Below are 20,075 nucleotides of genomic sequence, written 5' to 3'. Positions count from 1 at the left end.
ACAGAACATTGTGAGCTGTGTGGCTGCGAGATAAGGGGACGATCGATTTGTTTTCCAGCACAGACGGACAGTCAACCTTTCACGGTTCAAATTTAATTACTCTGAACGAGGGGGAAAGATGGAGGGGATACGGTACAGAGAAATGGGAGAGGAGATATTTCCTGGATGTGCAGATAAAGTGTGGGACTGATTGATGGCGGAAGAGTAAAGATGCCACAGACAGTCTGTACAGTAAAAGCCGCTCTACTCAAGTCTACCTTGCAACATCTGCTGACATCTGCTGGACCGTCCATGAACTTCTTAAACAAAAACACTCCTCAGTCTCACACATGGTCTCTTGGCAGCCACATCAAACAGTCTTACTCAGTTAATGTTCTCCAGCCCTCCTTTATTGAGTGGACTCTGTTTGTTTTAACTGGAGTCTTTGTTGTCTGTGAGGTTTGCTTTACTCAACCCGGCAGACCGTGAACTGAACATCCTCCCTTTGTTTTTCCATAATGACCGTCGGGCTCTCTGAGTCTGCTGTCACTCTCTGCCTTGAGCAATGCACGAGGCCACTCACCATCCATTAAAGGGACAACATCCAGGTTTCCATGGCAATTTATCTCCCATCGTTCAGCGACAAGTCGCACAACAATCATGAATCGTCTGGAAAAGGAGTCTATCTATCTTTCTGTCTTGGTTTCCTAAAGTACCTGAACCAAACCACAGTGTAAGAAAACACTGTTCTATTAGAAACACTCACTAGGCTTACTCTAGAAAAAGTAACTAAAGAGATGAAATAAAAACAATAAATACATTTTTGTCATAAGATTTTTCTATTAATATAAAGGACTTATTATCATTATTATGGACATACTGAACTATTATCTTGGTCTGTAGAGAAAGGCTGGTATGAACTATGAATTAAAAAAATAAATTTTTTATAGATTGGTCAATTAAAAGATGGCAAATCTCTATCCACATTCTAAACCACTTCATCCAACTGGGAGACTGGACCAGATCACAGGTCACCAGATTTTTGGCAATAGTTGAACAATTATCCCCAAAAGGCCCCCTGAAGTAAAAGTTAAGTACTGGTCAGTTGACAGAGTTTTGTGTTGATACTGTCCAGAGTCCGTTTGTAGATGAAACTGTGGTAAAGTATTGCTTTGTTGAAAGCACATCATGTATTTTAGGCTCAGATATCAAGAGCAGGAAAAGTTTATTTAATACAGTCAGCTCTACATGTGCACAGAAAATCAATTTCTAGGTCTCTATGTATTCAGTATGTTTTGTGTAGCAGTATGTTTGATGTATCTCTACACTCTAAATTGTTCCTTTATTTCTCATGTGAAGCCATATCTATATGCAACATATACTCAATACTCGTGTGGATCATTTTGTATATTATTGCTCAAATGACATAAGAACAAAGAGAACTTTGACAGTTTCACTAAGAATCAACAACTTTGTTTTGGTCAGCACATCATGTGCAGCTGCTTTGTGTACAACTTGATAATTGTACAAACGCCATCACACACAAATAGTTATTAGAGAAGCTAGTCAAAACAAAAACAAAAATGAGTTATCGTGTTAAAAAAAATCTTTTAAAGTTATAATGAGTGACATGTGAACATAGAGATGATTGTGGACTAGAAAATGGTTTTTTTTGTATACAACTCTACAGAAGATGAAAAACAAAAAGATTCTGAATGTAATTTCTCTGGGTCTCTGGGTCATCTCATCTCTTTAAGTATTGTGGTATATCACAGAGTAAATTCCTGCAGCTTCACTTCCCGTGGCGCTCAGAGAAACATTGAGGCGGGAACATAGAGCGATGATGAGTATTTGTGTGGAAGAAACACGAGAGGAGAAGAAAGTTATCACAACGGGATTTATTGCATTGAAAGCAGATTAAAAGACTACAGCTCATTAACAGACTATAGTCATGTCTGAACGGACAAATACACACACATGCATTACGCACGCGCTGGTGTGTTTGTATGAGCTTATTTACAAAGTGCTGTGTGTGTGTGTGTGTGTGTGTGTGTGTGTGTGTGTGTGTGTGTGTGTGTGTGTGTGTGTGTGTGTGTGTGTGTGTGTGTGTGTGTGTGTGTGTGTGTGTGTGTGTGTGTGTGTGTCCACAGAAAGTGAAGTCTTCAAAGTTCCTTTAGAACACTACAGACTGGTACAGGGCGTGGAGGAGAACAGAGAGGGCAGCTGGGATGAGCAAAGTCACAAACGGCAAAGTCGGGACAGATGGTGAGCCTACCCTCCGTCTGATGTGTGCGGTAGCGTGTGATGGTCTGTGTGCAGCTGGGCATGCTTAATGGAGTGTGTATCTGAGTGGGGCAGAGGGTGAGACTGAGCCCCGCTCAGAGTGTCGGTTAAAGATGGACCTGTGTCCAAGCCGTTGTCTGGGTACAGCTGCATCACTGCCCCCTCCTGGGCTCCTTCCTTGCTGCATGACTGGCAGCTGCAGTGGAAGATCCTCTCCACAAGTTTGTCCACCCGAGGAGACTCCTCATTGCCCGGGCAGTCCAGGGTCACCTGCACACGCACACGCACACAATAACTATATGCATATTCAACAAAGCATTAATATTCACGGGACATAAAAGATGCGCTGTTCACAGTTCATTACCATAGTGCATAAATGAAGTTAAATTGTTTCAAACAATAGTTACAATGTACATCGTTACAAGTTTATCTGTGAGAATAAACCCACTGAGATGTATCATCTCACTTTCAAAGGATTTCAATAAAATACAACCAAAAGAGGTTAAAAGGACAGTTATTGGTGTAATAACAGATGGAACATAAACAAAACAGATGAGAACCACATTGGAGTCAAAAAGAACAAAAGTAAAGACAGAATATGGAATGAGAATATAATTACTTCAGTCTGTTGTGGGAATCAAAATAACTAATCACATTACTACGCTTCAAGGGCAACAACACATCAAAATAAATTAGTACAGTGGCACAAGTGGGTCAGGAAAGGGCAAAACAGCAAGGCATCACTGAACCTTTGAGGTTTTTCACACCGAAAACTGGACCTGTCTCCACTAACTAGGGCAACAATGAAGCAGGGAACATATTAAGGCACATGGAGAAGAGGCAGATTACTCACAGAAAGACCCCAGTCCAGAACTGAAATTAGTTTTTTGTGCAGTGTGTGACATTACTGGCCACCACACCATTGTGTTCCCCCGCTGTCGATAAATACTGATTAAAAACTAAAAAGGTCTTTAATCTTATTCATGTTACGGTCCTGTAGGAAGATGAATAAGAAATACTGTCAATATCAATAAGAATCCTTTAAGATAAAAACATTCAGGGTGAGTTCTCCTACTGGCTCAGCTTCAGCAGCTCTCCTTAATGACAAATCTAAATATAATCAGAGTGGAAGGAGTACTGAAAATGTGAAAACAGGGAGAGCTATTGTTAGATTACTGAAAAGTGTATTCGGTTACTGCTCTTCTTAGAAAAACTAAAACTCAAGGAATGTGTTACTTATTAACTGCATTTATTTTTGTTGTCATGAGCAGGCTTCCAATTCAGAAAAGTGCTCAATCTGAAAATTACAAATGAGACGATACCTGAATTCTTTAGATAAAAGTACTTGTTGTATAGGAGTTTTCCACTGGCAAGTTTGCATACACTATTTTTGTAAAGCAGGCAATTGTAAAACGATCCTGCTTGCAACATTACATTTGGAAATGTACAAATTCCATTAGTACCTTCATACTGGGAGAGTAATTTTGTGAAAACAGACGCTAAAGGCTGCCGAGGCCAACATTAATCTGAAGATATTCACTGAGCCAAAGAGGATTTCAAGTTGCCCTCTAAAGTTAATCATATTGTTTATAAAAACAGTGTATTAAATATGACCATTTTCCAAATGCATTTCTATTTTCTGCACTTATACAAAGTGTGATTATTTATAAGTTCACATAAATGGGGCTGCATGTGGCCACAGAACCATTCCTCCTTTTTGTAGTCTGAATGTTGAGTTCAGACTTTGAGTTTTTTTTTCTTGGAAAAAGGTTTGTGCCATGAATAAAAGAGACTTGATGAGATCAAGAACTAGTGGGAAAACACTTTGCATTAAACTGAAACTAAAGCCTGCCGCTACACCTCAGTGTTACACAAGCTCGGCCAGCTTTCCAGACCTCACGCAACTTCCTCCTAACTGTTTCCATTATCCATTGAAAATGATCGTTCAGCAAGTTTATCAGGAGCCGGAGCAGCGGGGAACAGTATCCTCTTTCACCAGAGCTGACTTTATTTTGCTCCAAACTTAATTTTGTTTAAAGTCCTGAGACAACAATCATGACCACAGACATAAACACTCATTTCCAGGTAATTAAAAGTAAGGTGAGAGTTTAAATGCACTTTTTTTTGGGGGGGGGGGGCCTGACTCTTGCTACAAACATACTGAGAAAATGTAGTTAATGAAACTTCCTGGTAACCGCTATAGCGATGGAACATTTTCCACTGAAACGTGAGGTGACCTCACCTGTGGTCCCGCCCGCCTAGTCTACCTGGCAGCTTTCCAAACTACACACTCCGTGCCACAAAGCCTTTGTTGTCACAGGAGTGTATTCCTTTACTCGCTTCGGGGGACAAAGAACTTTGCAGAAAGTTTTTTTTTTTTTTTTTTTTTTTAAAGTCTAAACTTTTTGGAGAATGTAAGATGGACTCCATTATCTTGTTGGAAATACTTTTTTTTTTTTTTTTTTTTTTTTTAATCTATAATTTACTTCCTTATATCTGCTTCGACAGTGAGCACTAAACATGCGTCATCTTAATCTTGGGAACTTGACGTTAGTGTGCGAGTTTGACAAGTCACTGTTGGCGTGTGCCTTGCTACATGAGCGGATGTCCAATAACTCTTACCACTTCCCACTGAGTCTGGGCAGGCATGCAGGAGTCACAGTGCACCAGAGACTCGGTTGACTGTGGGAACGTGTTGGGGACGCTGTAACTGAAGCACTGGCCCAGACAAGCTCTGTAAACCAACAGGAAAGAGGGCATTATTTTCATTGTTCCTCCAGACTCCACATAGTTGATTCAATTGCACGACCTGTGTAAGCAAGAGCTGCAGAAAAGAAACAAAAGAGTGTGAAATCTGAACTGATTTACCAAGTCTGAGGATGCCTGGTTGCCTCAGGCCTCGGTCACAAAAAAAAAAAAAAGAAGTTATTATTCATAAACGTTAGGTGATTCAACGGCAGTTACTGTGTGATTAAAAAGAATATCGTGATTTATGTGATTAGAATGTGTCCGTCTCCAAACACTGTTCCCATAAACCTGGGAGGCAACGAGCAAGGAAAGAAAAAAAAGAGAAAAAAAAAAGAGAATACAGCTCAAGTTCTCACGAGCCGGTTCTACAAAGACAACGACTTTTACCCCGGTTGTTAAATGTAGGGCCATAAGAGAGTTTCACTTCATGAACTCATCTGTTAACCATTTGTTTAGGTCTATTAGGAGTCATAAAATTGTTTTAAAAAAGAAGAAAAAAAAAAACAAATGGTGACAAGAATTCCCATACCTGTGATGTAGCCCAAAACATATACATTTCATCATGCCGGGGATTACATGAATCAGAAAATAATTACATTTGATATATTAATGATTGATAAATTATGGTAGGTCTACGTGAAATCATGGAAAAAAGAACTTTGCCTAATAATAGTGCAGAGTAAATGTTAGAGAGTGTTAAAGTCAGGCCTGGCCTTTCTGAGTCATAATCAAGCCTGTTTTTGTATTTACACTGTATGTTTGTTATTATGTTCTATGATTTTTGTTAAATATTCATGAGAACTGAGCAAACTGTAGCTTTTTGTGGCTTTTGTAAAAACGAAAAAGCTAATATCTTCCGCCTCTATTCAGTTATCACTACAGTGTGTCACAACATGTAGGAGAATGTGGACTTTATTAAATGTGATGTCAAAAACTGGAACTGTAAAAAATTTTAAATAAAAAAAAATGCTGCACTGCTTATATTCACACAGCTGTCATGCTCACTTCAAAGTCTGCTCTGCTCCAACTGCATTGCCATCATACAGATGTGCGTACAACACTACTTACTCTCTCTGTACTTTGTTCCAAGCCTCTCTATGTACCTAGTGTGTGTGTGTGTGTGTGTGTGTGTGTAGGCTTCCTCCTGGTACACCCGTTTCCTCTCACAGTAAAAACAACAACATGAATTTTAGGTTAATCAGTCATTTTAAATTGACTGTAGGTGTGAAAGTGAGTGGTTGTGACCGTCTTTGCCCAGCGATGGCCTGGCGACCTGTTTACTTCAGCCGTAGTCGGGTCAGAAGCACAAAGAAGACGGGTGGGTTATCATGCTTAGAAAAAACTATATATCTCAGTTGTTTATGATTGTTGTCTTCTCAATTGCAGATTACTAGCAGGTTAGATATTGTAAATTGAATGCAGATGATAAAAGTGAAATATAAAGTGAGCTAGACTCACTCAAAATATTGTTTAAAAACTACCAGTCATTTTCCCAGCCAATCACCAAGGATACACATGATTACAGATTAGGGTGAAGTCCTATGAAAACAAATCACCAGATATATACTGTATTCTTGAAAAGTTACAAGAAACCATATTGTGTTGTTTTTTTTTAATGTCTTTGGGAAAGAGACACTATATGTTTTATACACAGAGACACAGCAACTCTTTCTGTTGTAAACTGTGCAGAAGAATCCAGTAAATACGGCCACATTGTTCAACGCTGCCTCATTTGTTCGACTTATGAAAAGGTCACTCTGGGATCCAGTCAGGCCACAATTATTTACAAGCTGGTACGCTTATGATGTGAAGTATTTGGTATTAAAATCACATCTTTCACTTATGAATTATAAGTGAGGATAGAGTAAAAACGAATTACGTTGTAACATTAAAAAAAAGAAAATCTCATCATTGTGGAGATTTTAGTCCCTTACAGAGATTTTCCGACGGAGCCGACAAATCGGATGAGGCATGACTCTGAGAACGTAACTCATTGATATCTCTGCATTATTGTTCTGCACTCACAGAGACAGAGCGGGCCTTCATCCTGACCTGTTTTGAATAGAGCGAGGCTGACATCCCGTGTGCCCGACTATCTGCGTGATGTTCTTGGCTTCGCACCAGGCGCTCTTGTCAGGGAACAGCGCCAGGCGGTTGATGTGTGCAGGCGGTGCCGCTGAATACAGTGCAAACAGTGCACAGTAAATCTGAATCCTCTGCCACATGACTGCACCTAAAGGAAGAGGAAAAACACAGCCGGTTACTGCTCTGGTAACTTGGGGGCCAACAAACAGCTTCTTGATGTCTTTTGATGGAGAAATGTTGTATGGTTCCATGTTAATGTAAAATTGAATGAAATGACCTTTGCATCTACCTGCTGATGTGGATTGACAGGTGAGTAGCAGTTTCAACCCCCAGAGGCCCTTGTGCATCGTGTTTTGACAAGCTATCTATCTGCACAGAGAACATTTCAATTCTAATTGTTCCAAAAAAAGATAGAACAATGGGTGAAGGAGCTGCATGTCTCCTCCTACCATCCAGCCAACTCTGTTTTACTCTCTTCTTTAAAAATGCCTCAACCAGTCACGTCATTTACAACCTACAAAATCGTTTTCTCCTGGTGCTAATAAAAAGTGTCTGGTGGTCACTCACATCCACCGTTTTACACACTTTTCAGTGCTCCCATATGGCTCCGACACTCTCTAAAAACAATCAACACAGGGACGTTTGGCTGTAATGTGTGCACATCTGAAACATTATAGAGAGATCTGCGATAAGGGGGAATAACCTGCTGCTAAATATCTGCGTTCTTCTTGACTGAAGGCTTGGACTAACTTCACAAAAAGTGAGAAACTCTTATTTTTAACCTAGAGGTAGCACCCTACTGTTGAAGAGGTAACTAAAACTATTTAGTTACTGTTTGAAGGACTCATTCTGTCAAATAATTAATATATTTCTGGAATAAGTCTTTATTTATAAACTTTGCCACATGTTGTTTTAACGACAGTGAAATACTAATATAGACTAAAAAAAAAAAAAGCCAATACGTATACCCCAATAACACAATATGACCTGGCCTTGGATTTTAGTAAATATGGTTTGTGTATTTATTTATTTCTTTACTTAGATTTTCCTGCGTTTTTTCGAGGTGAAGTTGTGATAAGCGTCACTTTTAACAAGTGTACCTGACAAACTCAGAACTGTAAAAGAAATATGTACATATATAATTAAGAAATAATAGGTCATATCTCTCAGGTAAACTACCTTTCTAAATATCCTTGTGCTTTGGGGGAGAATCTCGAGGTGTGACAGTAAGTTGGAGACACTTACCGCCGACAGTCGACCAGCGCGCACCGTTCCGCTGAGCCGCGCGCCCTCACGGAGACCGACACCCGGGCTGCAGACCAACGATCACCGTGGGCTGACAGTAAAGGGGAACAATGTGAGCAGTTCGTGAGAAGCGACGATAAATCCGAGCTCAGCTTGTCATAAAACGGTTACATCATCCGGAGAGGAAAGGAAAAGGCACCGTGCGTCCCGTGCGTCCGCCGTCGGGAGGGAGTGATGGGGAGATGGGTTCAGGTTATACTATCTAATCTCCAAGTCCACCAGCTCGCACCGTCCCTCCCCTTTGTTCTCTCCTCGTCCCGAGTTAGATTCCCGTGTAACTGCGCTGGTTGTGGTGAAAGTCCCAGCCCGGGGTTAGGCGCGGCTGAGCCGCATACAGACGTCCTGCTGCGCCGTTTCTGGACGACAGAAGACTGTGAGGGGGGAGGGAGGGGGAGGAGGGGGGGTGAAAAGGTTTCAGATGTTTCCCCTCAACCGGGAGCGAGTAGATTCACTGAACAAATGTGCAAATATGACAAGATCACACCAAAGGGGGCATATTTAGTACCATACACATACATCTGGTATTGCTTTGACACCACATGGTTTAAGATCTTATAATTCAAACATTAATAACTAGAAGATATTGCAGCACAAGTGGAAAACAGATGTGATCAATGACTTTTTCTTTTCTATTCAACGGGGACATTAAACGCTGCTTTAAGCTGTTGAAATGACATGAACAGCCGGTTACTAACCAGAAGCTCATGACGATTTGATTTATTTGAAGTCTTTAAATGTGTTTGTGGTGAAACTAAGGACGGAGCCATGAGCGCGTGATTTGCTGAAGAGGCATTAAGTTCATTGGTTTCTGCAGCCCTTTGGATACAGGCTCTTTTAAAAACTCATTTAATAGGGATCAAGAGGAATACGTCCACCTCCTGGGCTTTGGGAAATAATGCTGGTGTTTTGCTTAAAATACCAATGTCTTTTCAGATATTTTCGCGAAGCAGCATAGAGAAGAACGCATTCAGATCTAATAAAAATACACGACAGGACTACAGTAATAAATGCTTTTAAAGGAGTATGATATAAGCTAAAACATATCAAAATAAAATACACAAAGTGATTAAGAATTGTGCAGGTACCTGATTCATTTACTTAACTACACAGATATAGACTTAAACATAGTGTGCTTCATAATTTTGCTTTTCAACATGGGACAAGTTTGTTTGTGATTGTCATATTCTATTTACAACAGAATCTAAAAAAACTAATCAATTGACTTTTAATAATTTAATAAAAGATGTTAGCTAAATTTGAACTGTTGGCACTGATGCAGAACAGTTTGGTCAGAGACAAGAGCAGGATAAGAAGCGGTACTTGTTGAAATTACAGGGCAAGAGGTCAGAACCAAGAATGGGTATAAACAGAGCACATCAGAGAAGCTAGACTTTGTCACAGGTAACAATGGGCAGAGGCTGACCAATCTGGTTAAACAAATGGTATAAAACCTTTTCATAAAAACATTTAAATCGAGAAGGAGTCATCAGACTGTACCTCCAGACTCTGGGAGTGGAGAGGGTGGAATGACCTGCCAGCAGTCCTGACCTCAACTCTATTTAACTCTTGTGGGATCAGCTTGGGCGTGCTGTCACTGGCTGACAAATGCTGGTTGAAGAGATGGATCTATTCCACAGCAGTGTGAGCGAGCTGGTGATCACCACGAGAGGTGCCAGGCGGTTGTGGGTCTGTATGGTTCCTCCACATGCTACTTAAGATCTTGTCTGTAAAGCTAATGTTTGTTTTGTTTTTTAAATTGTGAATATGTCTTGTTTCTTCAGACTCAAATCACCTAATTCACCAAACAACACCTTCAGCAGCTAAGAAAAGCTGTTTAACACAGAGAGAAATAATCCATCAAATAGACTTTATTACCTTTTACTTTTCGTGGATAATTTGTTTACACATTAAACAATATGATTCACAAAATGTGATGGGTTTGTTCAAGGTTCTTCTTGTCTAAAGATATTAGAATGTAAACCATTACTGTCTTGGTATGGAATATGACTTACAGCTTTATCTGTTCTTAGAATGAACGCAGAAAGAGGCAGGTTGACTCACTGCACCGGCTAGTGGTAGAACATGGTATTACAGGATATTACCAGCTATTTAGCACATTTACTTTGATTTCTCTACCAAATTCTGGTGATTCGTTTTAGACTATTTTTGACAAAGGCATATTCAGAACTTCCTTTACAACCTAGAAATTCAAGTATGCTTCCGAAAAGCATGTAATCAATAAAGTTATGACTGTAATGAAACTGTCAACAATATGAGGATTGTTGTACTTTATGAAGACAATGAAACAACAAATGGAAAAACCAGAAGGTCAAGATGAAGCACGATGGATATGAGAGAGAGAGAGAGAGAGAGAATAAAATCTCTCCAACACCGAAAAGAACACGACTGTTTTACATTTGACATGTCTGGTTTTACATTTCATTCCAGATATTCACCCATCCTTACTTAACTGTTGTGATTGGCTTGGACTTGTTATTATGAATCAGCACTGAGGATTTCACACAGCCCCGGCCTTTTCAGTTGAGGTTTACCCGTTACACCTCAGGTGTGTCACCAGCTACCCACAGCTTTACGCACACACTCACGCTCCATTTGCCAGTGCACTTTTGCTCACAGGTGTTCAACCTGGCTCACGTCCACAAGCACCCCTATCGGTTTCATGCTTCACTTGCAAACAAATATTTTAATGGGCAGGGGATGAGTGACACGGCTTAATTTCTGACAGGGTTTCTCTGTGCCAGATGCGTTGCAGTAAACCAGGGCTGAAGAAACTGGCTTTTGGACACATAGTTTGATTCTATTGTGTGCAGGAATGTATACCGTTACATTGCTTAGCAAACTCTCACTGTGACGAAGAGGGAAAATTGGACTGCGTCTTCACCAGAGCTTTCTATGATGTGAAAGTGTACATGTGTTATGTTCAGACGTGCAAAGTGCAGAGCTCACCTGTTAGTAATAAGAGCGTGCTCCAAGTCCAGAAATGGCATTTCTCAGCATTCCACAGATTCTGTTTCTCCCGGGGGGCTGGATAAACACGTGCACGTGCACGTGCATGCGTGCACACACACACACACACACACACACACACACACACACACGTCCTATTCTCTCACAGCGAAAGCCCGTGCAACCACACATAAGCGATCAATCACATCCAGAACAATCTTGCCAAACAGACACACAGCTAACGAATGTAATACACCGAACAGATTCTCCCTGACTTATAAATTCCATTTTAATCTACTTTTGTTTTTAACAACAATGGGTTGTACAGTTTTGCTATCTGCATAACTAAGAAACCAAAAGAAAAGCACAGGCTGATCCACTGTGTTCGAGTTCATGCGACACACGTGAATTGAAACATAGCTTCATTTCAAAGTGTCTTTGTTCTTCACTGAGTTTTCTTTATTCCATCATTCAGAGCAACTTTTCATCCTCCCACTCGGTAAGAGGGCTGCAGATGCTGAACCTGGCCCTCATTCCAAAACAGCAGGAGTTCGAGTCTCCCAGCTCATTAACACACCAAATTACCTCCCACCCCTAAACCACATTTCATTCTTCTCTAACATTCAAACAGAATAACACAGAGCAGGGAGAATCTTTTCCACAATTGCTTTATTAAATATACTTTCGATAATACCTTTTGAAAAACACAATGTGGACATCACTGGATATTAGTGCCAGGGCAGCAACAAGTGGCAAAAAAGAAACTAACAAAACACCAAAGCAGAGAAGAAACTTGTTCAGTCCTTCATTACTGGTCCTGGAAAGGAACACAAAAAAGATTTCAGCATGATGTGCTCGTGTGTAATAAACCTTGCACAAAAGAACATTTTACAGCTGCACATTCACCTTCACCATGCGGCCGTGAATCAGATACGGTGACCTGAAGTCATGCTGGCAGTTGGTATATCCCATTCCCAGTCCCAAACCTGAACCGAAGGACACAGGCCATGTGCGACCTGGGAGAGAAAAGCCATTACACTTGCATGCTTTTAGAAATATTGATTACAACAAAATGAATACGACTTACGTTTAAAGAACAGGACGGAAAACATGATGCCAACACCGAGGCCTGTCACTGCGAAGAGAAAGAAATAGAGCGTAAGCGACTAGAATAAGATAGAAGTTCAGCTTTGATGTTAGTGGTGAGGTAACGGTCCACGCTGACGCAGTACTAAAACCAACGGGCACAGATGTAAATCTGTCGAAATGAGGTCAGTGGGGTGCTGCTCAAACGTTTGTTTCAAAAGTGGATAAGTAGCACTGCTTAGAAAGATTTGCTCATTAGGGAACGAGAAGCTGGGAGGGGTAAAAAAAAAAAAAAAAAAATACTGAAAACATCCAAGGAGGACAGAAAACAGCAAACGGGGGGGGGGGGGGGGGGGGGGGGGCTTCAGGGTGATGACAATGTCCATGAGGCAGAGGGCGCGAGAGGTGAGAGGTCAGCGGGTGCAAACATGAAGGTGACTCCCATCTGAGCCTCGGTACGACCGAGTGAACTGTGAGCCAGCACTGTGATCGCCTGCAAATCGGTAGAAGTTCAACAAGATTTTGAGGAGGAATGTGTTTGTGCGCTTAACTTCACCTCGCTGCAGGCCACACCACACCCAACGGCAGGCCAGCCAGCACACAAAACACATAAAAACAGCCATTTGGGCCCCTCCGACTCCTAATTGGATTCAGAGCGCTATGCAGCATGACCAATGTGTCTGAACCAGAACCGACAGACTGTTCTCTATTACACAATTTAAAATGTCAAACAAGACCACAAAGGACACCACACATCCTCATTATCAGAGCACGTCGACGATAAATATTTCCCTGCCTCCACTTCAAGCAAAGACTCAGTTAAATGTAGGATTCTCCCTCTGCTTGGAGCCCAGTCCTTTGCTCTTCAGCCAGAGCATTTTTGAAGCCTCCGACTTCCTGCCGACAGTAAAGCAAAGGCAAAGTATGAAAGCAGATCAATATCTCTCGCTGGCATCTCTTCTTTTGTCTGGCCATCTCCAGAAGAGACAGATTATGATACAAATATTTGGGTAGGAGGAGAATAAAAACTATTTCACCCTCAGGCCTGTATACACTCAGGCAGAAAATGAAACACAGAGGTGCTTCATTTCATCGCTGCCTTCAATTGAGGTTGTGAAATAATGAAGTCAAGTTCCACCAGCGATTTGAGCCAATTTAAGCAATAAAACTTTAGCGGGCATTGTTTTGCTCATTACTGGTGTTACTGCATAATTTCTTATTTTTAAGCTTTTCGTGTTTCAGTGAGGCCACAGTGAGAATATCTCCAGTCTGGATCCAGGTTTGGAATGGTAAGGAGTACTTTCTTCCTGTGTGTCGCTGGGTTTTCTCCAGGCATGCCGCTTTCCTCCAACAATCCATAAATCCAAAAGGATGCATTTGAGGTTAATTGGTGACTACAAAACAAAAAAAATGCCCGTGCGTGAACATGAATATGCGTCTGTCTGTGTTTGACTTGTAATGGACTGCTGACCTTGTCGGGGTCATTTTCACAAGGTCAGCTGGTATTTGCCCCGGCGCCAAGCATCCCTGCATTGGGTGAAGGGTACTGGAAGATCGATGGATGTGAAGAAAGACCATGACAGTCGTTACTGTGTAATAATAATTAGCATACTTAAAATACAGTGTAACAAGTTAATTTCCATTTGTCAGTTTCTGTGACTCAAAAACAAAGTGGGTTTTATGGTCCGGTCGAAACTCTAATGTTACATTTCTCAGCATCTTCTGAATCATAGCAACAAATGTTTTTACTGATAATAGAACTAGAGCGTTACAATTTGTGATATTGAGTGTATAATAATTATATCCACAGTTCTTTGTTTTCCCTTAAAAAAAAAATTCATGCCATTTTTGTAGTAGTCGGCAATAACTCATGGCAAACGCAGCTCCTTAATGTCACAATATGAGCAAAGTCATTTCAAGTGAGCAAACTATCCTCAGCAGCTGGAAAAACATGGCCGTGGACTTTTATACTACAAAACATAAACAAGCAAACAAAATATTGTAGACACGAACTGCAGAGCTCTTAGGAGCAAAGACAACAACTGCATACAATACTTGTGGTTACTAAATGTGATGCAAAAAGGAAAATACCTGGGACTACTAATGACAATTTTTAAAAAAAATCTAATTTAGAATACTGGGTCACAGGAAATGTATCCTAGAGTTCTTTTGTACTCTTATTAACAGTTTGTTGGTTGAGTTCAGTTGTGACACACTGCCGGGGCCCTAAGAAAACGCTCTGTAAACACCCGAGAGAGGAGAGATGATGTGATGCTTGACATGATGCCTTTATTGGTCATTCCTCTCTTTAAGAGGCCGGCCTCTGACAGTAAACAGCTGCTGGTCGTGAGCACAGCTGCAGCCGCTCAGCTTGGCGGTGATGGGCGAGCTTGTGGCTGAGCTTGTGGTCGGATCGCTGGTGTCACAGACATGTTGACATGGAGTTCAAGCAAACGGAAGCTTCAATACAACACACGGCCAGATGAACCAGGGCTGCTTGGACACAAAAGCTGCACGTAGTTTGTGTTACGCCCATTAAGACCTCCTGTCCTAACAACCAAAACAATAGCAACGGTGTTGCAATCAGCCTCAGCTGAGGTCACAGCGAGGACTGGGTGGACTGCTTGTCCTTAAAGCGGCGGCAAAGTTGGAAAGTGACCAGGCGTTTAAAGTCACATTTTCTAGTTGGGAGCATTCACTGGACAACAAGAAACTGCAAACAAGTTGTATCTGCAGATAAACGGATGCATCACATGACATCCTCATGTAACTTTCAGTCGAGGAAGAGTTTTTCTGTGGATTAGAAAAATCCACAAGGGCAGGTTTTTCTTTGAGAATTGGCAAAAAAAAAAAAAAAAAAAGGGGGGGGGGGGTTCAGATACGATATGTAAAAGCAGCAAAAGTCGATATTAGTGGAATACAAGTGGACGGGCCAATGAATCATACCAAATCTTTTTTTTCCCAGCCAGTTTTCACGAACGCCATGTTGTCTCTGACAAGGGATGGCTGGTGATCATTAATGGTCGGTCTCGCTAGCATTGTTTAGCAGTTCCTCAAATTAAAAACCGCACTTCCAATAAACACAGTTGTTTTCCTTTATGAAGAGGATGTTGCTGATTGTCTCCTTCTGCAGCACCAACCCACAGAAAGTCAGTTTCTCAATAACTTACAAACAGGAGATGGATGCGACCTCTCCCAGGGTCTTTCCATTTTTATCACTGTCCTTTTGGCCACTCAGTAAAATCATGACCTTTAACTGTGTTTAGAGAGAAAGTCAGCCTGCATGGTCTGCTTTTGTTGGGTGTTTTTCTTTTGCAACGTTTTACTATATAACCTGAACTTGTGGAACTAAAGTTTATCTTTTTTTCTCTCTCGGCAGTTCATCTCTCGATCTCATTTTCTGACAACTAGAATGCCTCAAACTAAATTATATACTACACAAAAATCTAAATAAATATTACAGAAGAGCTTCTCGAAGACCCCCTGAGCAGAACATGTGCTGCTGGGTTTCTTTGGCTACCAAAGACACGTTGGCACAGCTGCCAGTTTGCTTCACTGAGCTCAAAGAAATGCCACAATGCACATGTTTTCCCTCACAGCAAGGAACACATGTTATTGCACCAAAGACTGACGTCAGTAAATTTCTTTTTGGGACACACTGTTTGCCAGTTTAAGTATTTGAGCATTAGATCAACACGGAGCCAAATACCACAAATAAACGTAATCTGAAACAACAGTCTGCAGAGAGGCAGCAAAGTGATCTCTTCAGAACTGTAAATCTAAGCCGCTCCATCGGAGCTGAGAACCAGAGACCAGGAAGAAAACTAACACACAGTTTAATACAGCCGGGATAAACGATCATTTACTTACGCAGTTACTTAAGTGGTAGTTTTGACAGTTTTAAACATGCTGTGAAATGTTCTAGGGCATCTCGTATTTGTTTGATAATCTATTTGGCTGCTTCATTTTACAAGGTTCACCTCGACAAATCCTTACAACTTCCCTCACAGACTCGGCTGGATTTTACACTGAATGTTCGTCCTGCCACAACCAGGATTCAAGCACATGTCATCTACATTCACGGTCAAGACTTAACGTGCATGTTATCAGCTGTTGTTATGGTTCATCACTATTGAATATCAAACTAACATTAAAGTGAATGTTCTTCAGTGTTTCCTGTTTTCAGTGTGAAGCAAAAAAATATTCATGAAATGTAAAACTTTTACCTTCATATGTTCTTCTAATTTATTTCTTCTTCTACAACAGAGAACACTGAGACATCATTAAGAACTCCCTTCAGCAAAAAGGAAAGAAGGAGTCTGAAGTGATGGAATGAACTCTTCAGAGCTCTAAACACCATCGAGTCTGTCTGGCAGGGACGACATAGAAATACAAGCATCTGAGCCGGATTACATCCACAGATGATATTTGGTTAGTTCCATGACACTACAACCTCTCTGCAGAGTCTCCACAACACTGCACGCAAAGGCACCACATCACTTATCTCAGCTTTGTTTACTTTAAAGTTTGTAAAAAGGTGAATGAACGTTCAACGCTTCTCCTTTAAAAGCAATGCTATTACCTGCCCACAGGTTTCATTCAGCTTCATTTAAAAAGCTTTTTATTTTCTTCCACTTCCCTTTTACAGGAGTCGTCACAGCAAGTCATTCAAACTTGCCTGAAGACTTGGCAGGTTTCTACACAAGATGTTCTTTCTGGATCTGTACCTAGCTCACCACACCGAAAGTCAAAATATAATAAACTATTTCCAGGAAAAACATTTTTTTAATCACAGCGAAACCGCCATATGAACCCTTTGAAACACTCACCTAAACTGATGTTGTGGCATCATTTTCCACATGTTACTTGGAAGTTTCCATTCATAAATGACACAAAAAGCAAAGACTTCAATGTGCACTCTGTCTTTTGTCTCATTGTATTGAAAAATGGATAGATGATGTGGTGCCGAATTCTTCTTCTGACAGAAAGAGATTAAATCCCCTAAACACTGTTGGTTGATTAAGAAGTAGATTTAACACTACACTAAATGTCGACTCCATGCGTATTATAACTGACACCAGCCTGATGCAATGGAAATCACATTTCAAGAAATAGTAGCTTCAGTGTGGAGAGACTAAATACTCATACAGGCCAGGTACTTTTGTATTCGTTTATGTACATCTTTTTTATATTTGAGTCAAAAAGGTTAGCACAATAGTTTGATAAAATGTGACTATGGTAATCCCTGCAGCCAAATCTAAGAGAAACAGACATTTAAATGATAATAAACAGATTGTTTTTAAATCAGAGGAATTTGGGCGCACACTATTTTACAACTCATGTTGTAATCCATCACACCAAACGTGACCTTATTCCTATCTTTGACTCAGAATATGAAGACTATCTTATACACAAACACCATATGCATTTATCAGAGACACATTTTTCTTTTTTTATAGATAACAAATCGTTTTATGCTGCCCTGACTTTGACCTCAGTGAGACTCAGCTGCTGCAGGTCAGACTAACGAGACGCCAAAGAAGAGACTCGTTTGCATCCTTGGCCCGCAGCTCGGCTCTCTGACAGGCTGCAACCCGCTGCTGGAGGTCCAATGTCATCAGGCAGTCACTACATCAACGGTATGGGCAGAAAATCACCTGTTTTCACTGCAGTGTCAGCCAAGCAGCGGTCCCATTTCTGTCCGTGGTCCTCCGCCATGTTTGCTGCTGTCAGAATGACTCATAGCGAAATATCGCGAGACTAACGTGAAGTCACGTTGAGCTGCAGTTTTCAGGCGCTTTCGTTCACTGTCTGCACGTCACTCACAACATCAACTTGTCCAATACCCTCACCTTCTCAGTGTCTGTTGCCTTTTGGATGAATTACTGTAAGAGAACATACTGAGGTGGAAGAAATACTGAAAATGTTTTATTATTCACTCAGTTAAAGTGCAGATTGAAAATTCCAAAATGTTTCTTAAAGACTAATTATTTTTCAATTGCGTTTAATTTGAAGCAATTTATCCAGATGAAATGTCTAAAACGGTGTGTTTTTGTAGTGTTTATTTATTGTACAGCTGTATTGTAGTCTGGTTTTATCCCTCTTATTCTTCAGATGTGCTACGCTTTATGTTTATGGATGTAAAGCACTTTGGCTAACTAGGTGTTTTTATAATGGATCAATTGATCAATTGATTGAAGAATATAGAAATTATTTTAGAGTATCAGTAGATATAAAGCATTAATTTCCTATTTTTAAAAAAAAATAAGCTTATTGGCTACAAAATTCTGATCAAAATGTTGACAAGGAACTCGCATTGATGGTTTATAATTTCAAATCTCAATTAAATGTGCAATAGAATTAGGTGGAGTACGATTCATGGTGCTAATTGAGTATAGAAAAATATTGCCTCAAACACTATATTTTTGCACTAGTGTGATTATTTGTTTTGTATTATTTTTCAATGGATAAATTTAAAGTTTCTAGAATTCCGTCATAACATTCTCATCAAGTTATCAGTTTGATGGGAAAAAACAATTGAAGACACCTGATAAAAAAATGTTCAAAGATAGTTACTGTTCCCTAAAAAATACTTTTCATCTCCATATTTGCCCACCTGTAATCCTTCGAGTTTATTGAATAGCAAAATCTATATTCTCTTTTAATTTAGTCTACATTTGGATGTTTTATATATAAATTCATTCAGCTCAATTTATTTGTTTTACAGCTTCCACTCTTCACTGATAAAAGTGTCTATCACATTGATAATACTTTTACTGTACATGCATGAAAAAGTCTGCAAGCATTCTTCCAAATTCAGCATTTTTTTAAAACCTATATTTCTGTCTCATGTGGCATTTTCTGCAGTGAAAGAGTCGAGCATAGTTCTACTGAGACTGATCTTTTTTTAGCTTGAATGAGAATTCTTCTCCTCTTATGAGACTCCAACAGACTGGATACTGGAAGTCAAGGTGCTGCTGCCCACACACAGTCAACAATATGCAGATGTTGACCTGGTTCACATAGACGTTTCCTGTATGCAAGCAACACAGGATGTGCAGTATAAGAACATATTTTGGACAGAAAGCATATTTGTATCAAATTATGAGAAGTTTTACATGGTTATATTTAGAAAAGGAAAAATATGCAAGTACATTTATAAAACCACATTCTGATAAACCCTGGAAAAATCAGCAAGGGTTTAATCAAACTCATATTCTGCAAGGGAGGGATGCTTATCAGTGGATTTCTATACTTTACAGCACATATTACTTAATCTTTAAACTAGACTTTATTTCAGTAGCAGCTTTTATTTCAAGGTTTGTGCACTACAAAGTGCATTTCAGAAGACATGAGAACAACAAAGACAATAAAATACCGATAAATGGATAGCAACTTACTTTAGCAATGATTGTATTCTCTTGCAAAAGAAAGCTGCTATCCAAACCAAAGAATAACCCCAATCTCTTTCCTTAGGACGGGGCACTGAGATTCCACTCCTTCAGAGGCGGATCACTTCAGTCAGTGTGAATGGGCGGCATCACGCTTCTTTCATCTTGCAGACATCAAGCTCCAACATCAACAGTGGTACTGAGACTTCTCTCTTCCTTCTCCCTTTCTTC

General features: G+C 40.3%; 2 protein-coding genes across 3 annotated transcripts; both read right to left on the bottom strand.

Annotated features, from left to right (window-relative positions):
- Positions 1-1,857: 1,857 nt before the first annotated feature.
- On the bottom strand, positions 1,858-8,873 carry nbl1 (NBL1, DAN family BMP antagonist). 2 transcript variants are annotated; one of them, XM_080462174.1, is made up of 4 exons: positions 8,341-8,873; positions 7,063-7,243; positions 4,885-4,996; positions 1,858-2,532 (listed from the first exon to the last, which is right to left on the bottom strand). In XM_080462174.1, exons 2-4 carry the CDS (start codon positions 7,233-7,235, stop codon positions 2,251-2,253), a joined length of 567 nt encoding a protein of 188 aa, XP_080318300.1. In that variant the 5' UTR covers positions 7,236-7,243; positions 8,341-8,873; the 3' UTR covers positions 1,858-2,250. The 2 variants fall into 2 exon arrangements, with proteins under 2 accessions (XP_080318300.1, XP_080318299.1); XM_080462173.1 differs by lacking the exon at positions 8,341-8,873 and adding an exon at positions 7,385-7,549 and having other exon boundaries at positions 1,865-2,532.
- A 3,146-nt stretch (positions 8,874-12,019) lies between these two features.
- On the bottom strand, positions 12,020-18,208 carry LOC308108920 (MICOS complex subunit Mic10-like). Its single transcript, XM_080462234.1, has 4 exons — positions 18,111-18,208; positions 12,455-12,502; positions 12,274-12,383; positions 12,020-12,184 (listed from the first exon to the last, which is right to left on the bottom strand). The coding sequence occupies exons 1-4, from the start codon at positions 18,169-18,171 to the stop codon at positions 12,176-12,178; spliced, it is 228 nt and encodes a 75-aa protein (XP_080318360.1). The 5' UTR covers positions 18,172-18,208; the 3' UTR covers positions 12,020-12,175.
- Positions 18,209-20,075: the final 1,867 nt, after the last annotated feature.

The sequence above is a fragment of the Lipophrys pholis genome (genome assembly GCF_963383615.2).
Source record: "Lipophrys pholis genome assembly, chromosome: 4".
Classification (NCBI taxonomy): domain Eukaryota; kingdom Metazoa; phylum Chordata; class Actinopteri; order Blenniiformes; family Blenniidae; genus Lipophrys; species Lipophrys pholis.
Note: the sequence above shows the minus strand (reverse complement) of the source record. Positions and strands in the feature narration are given on the sequence as shown.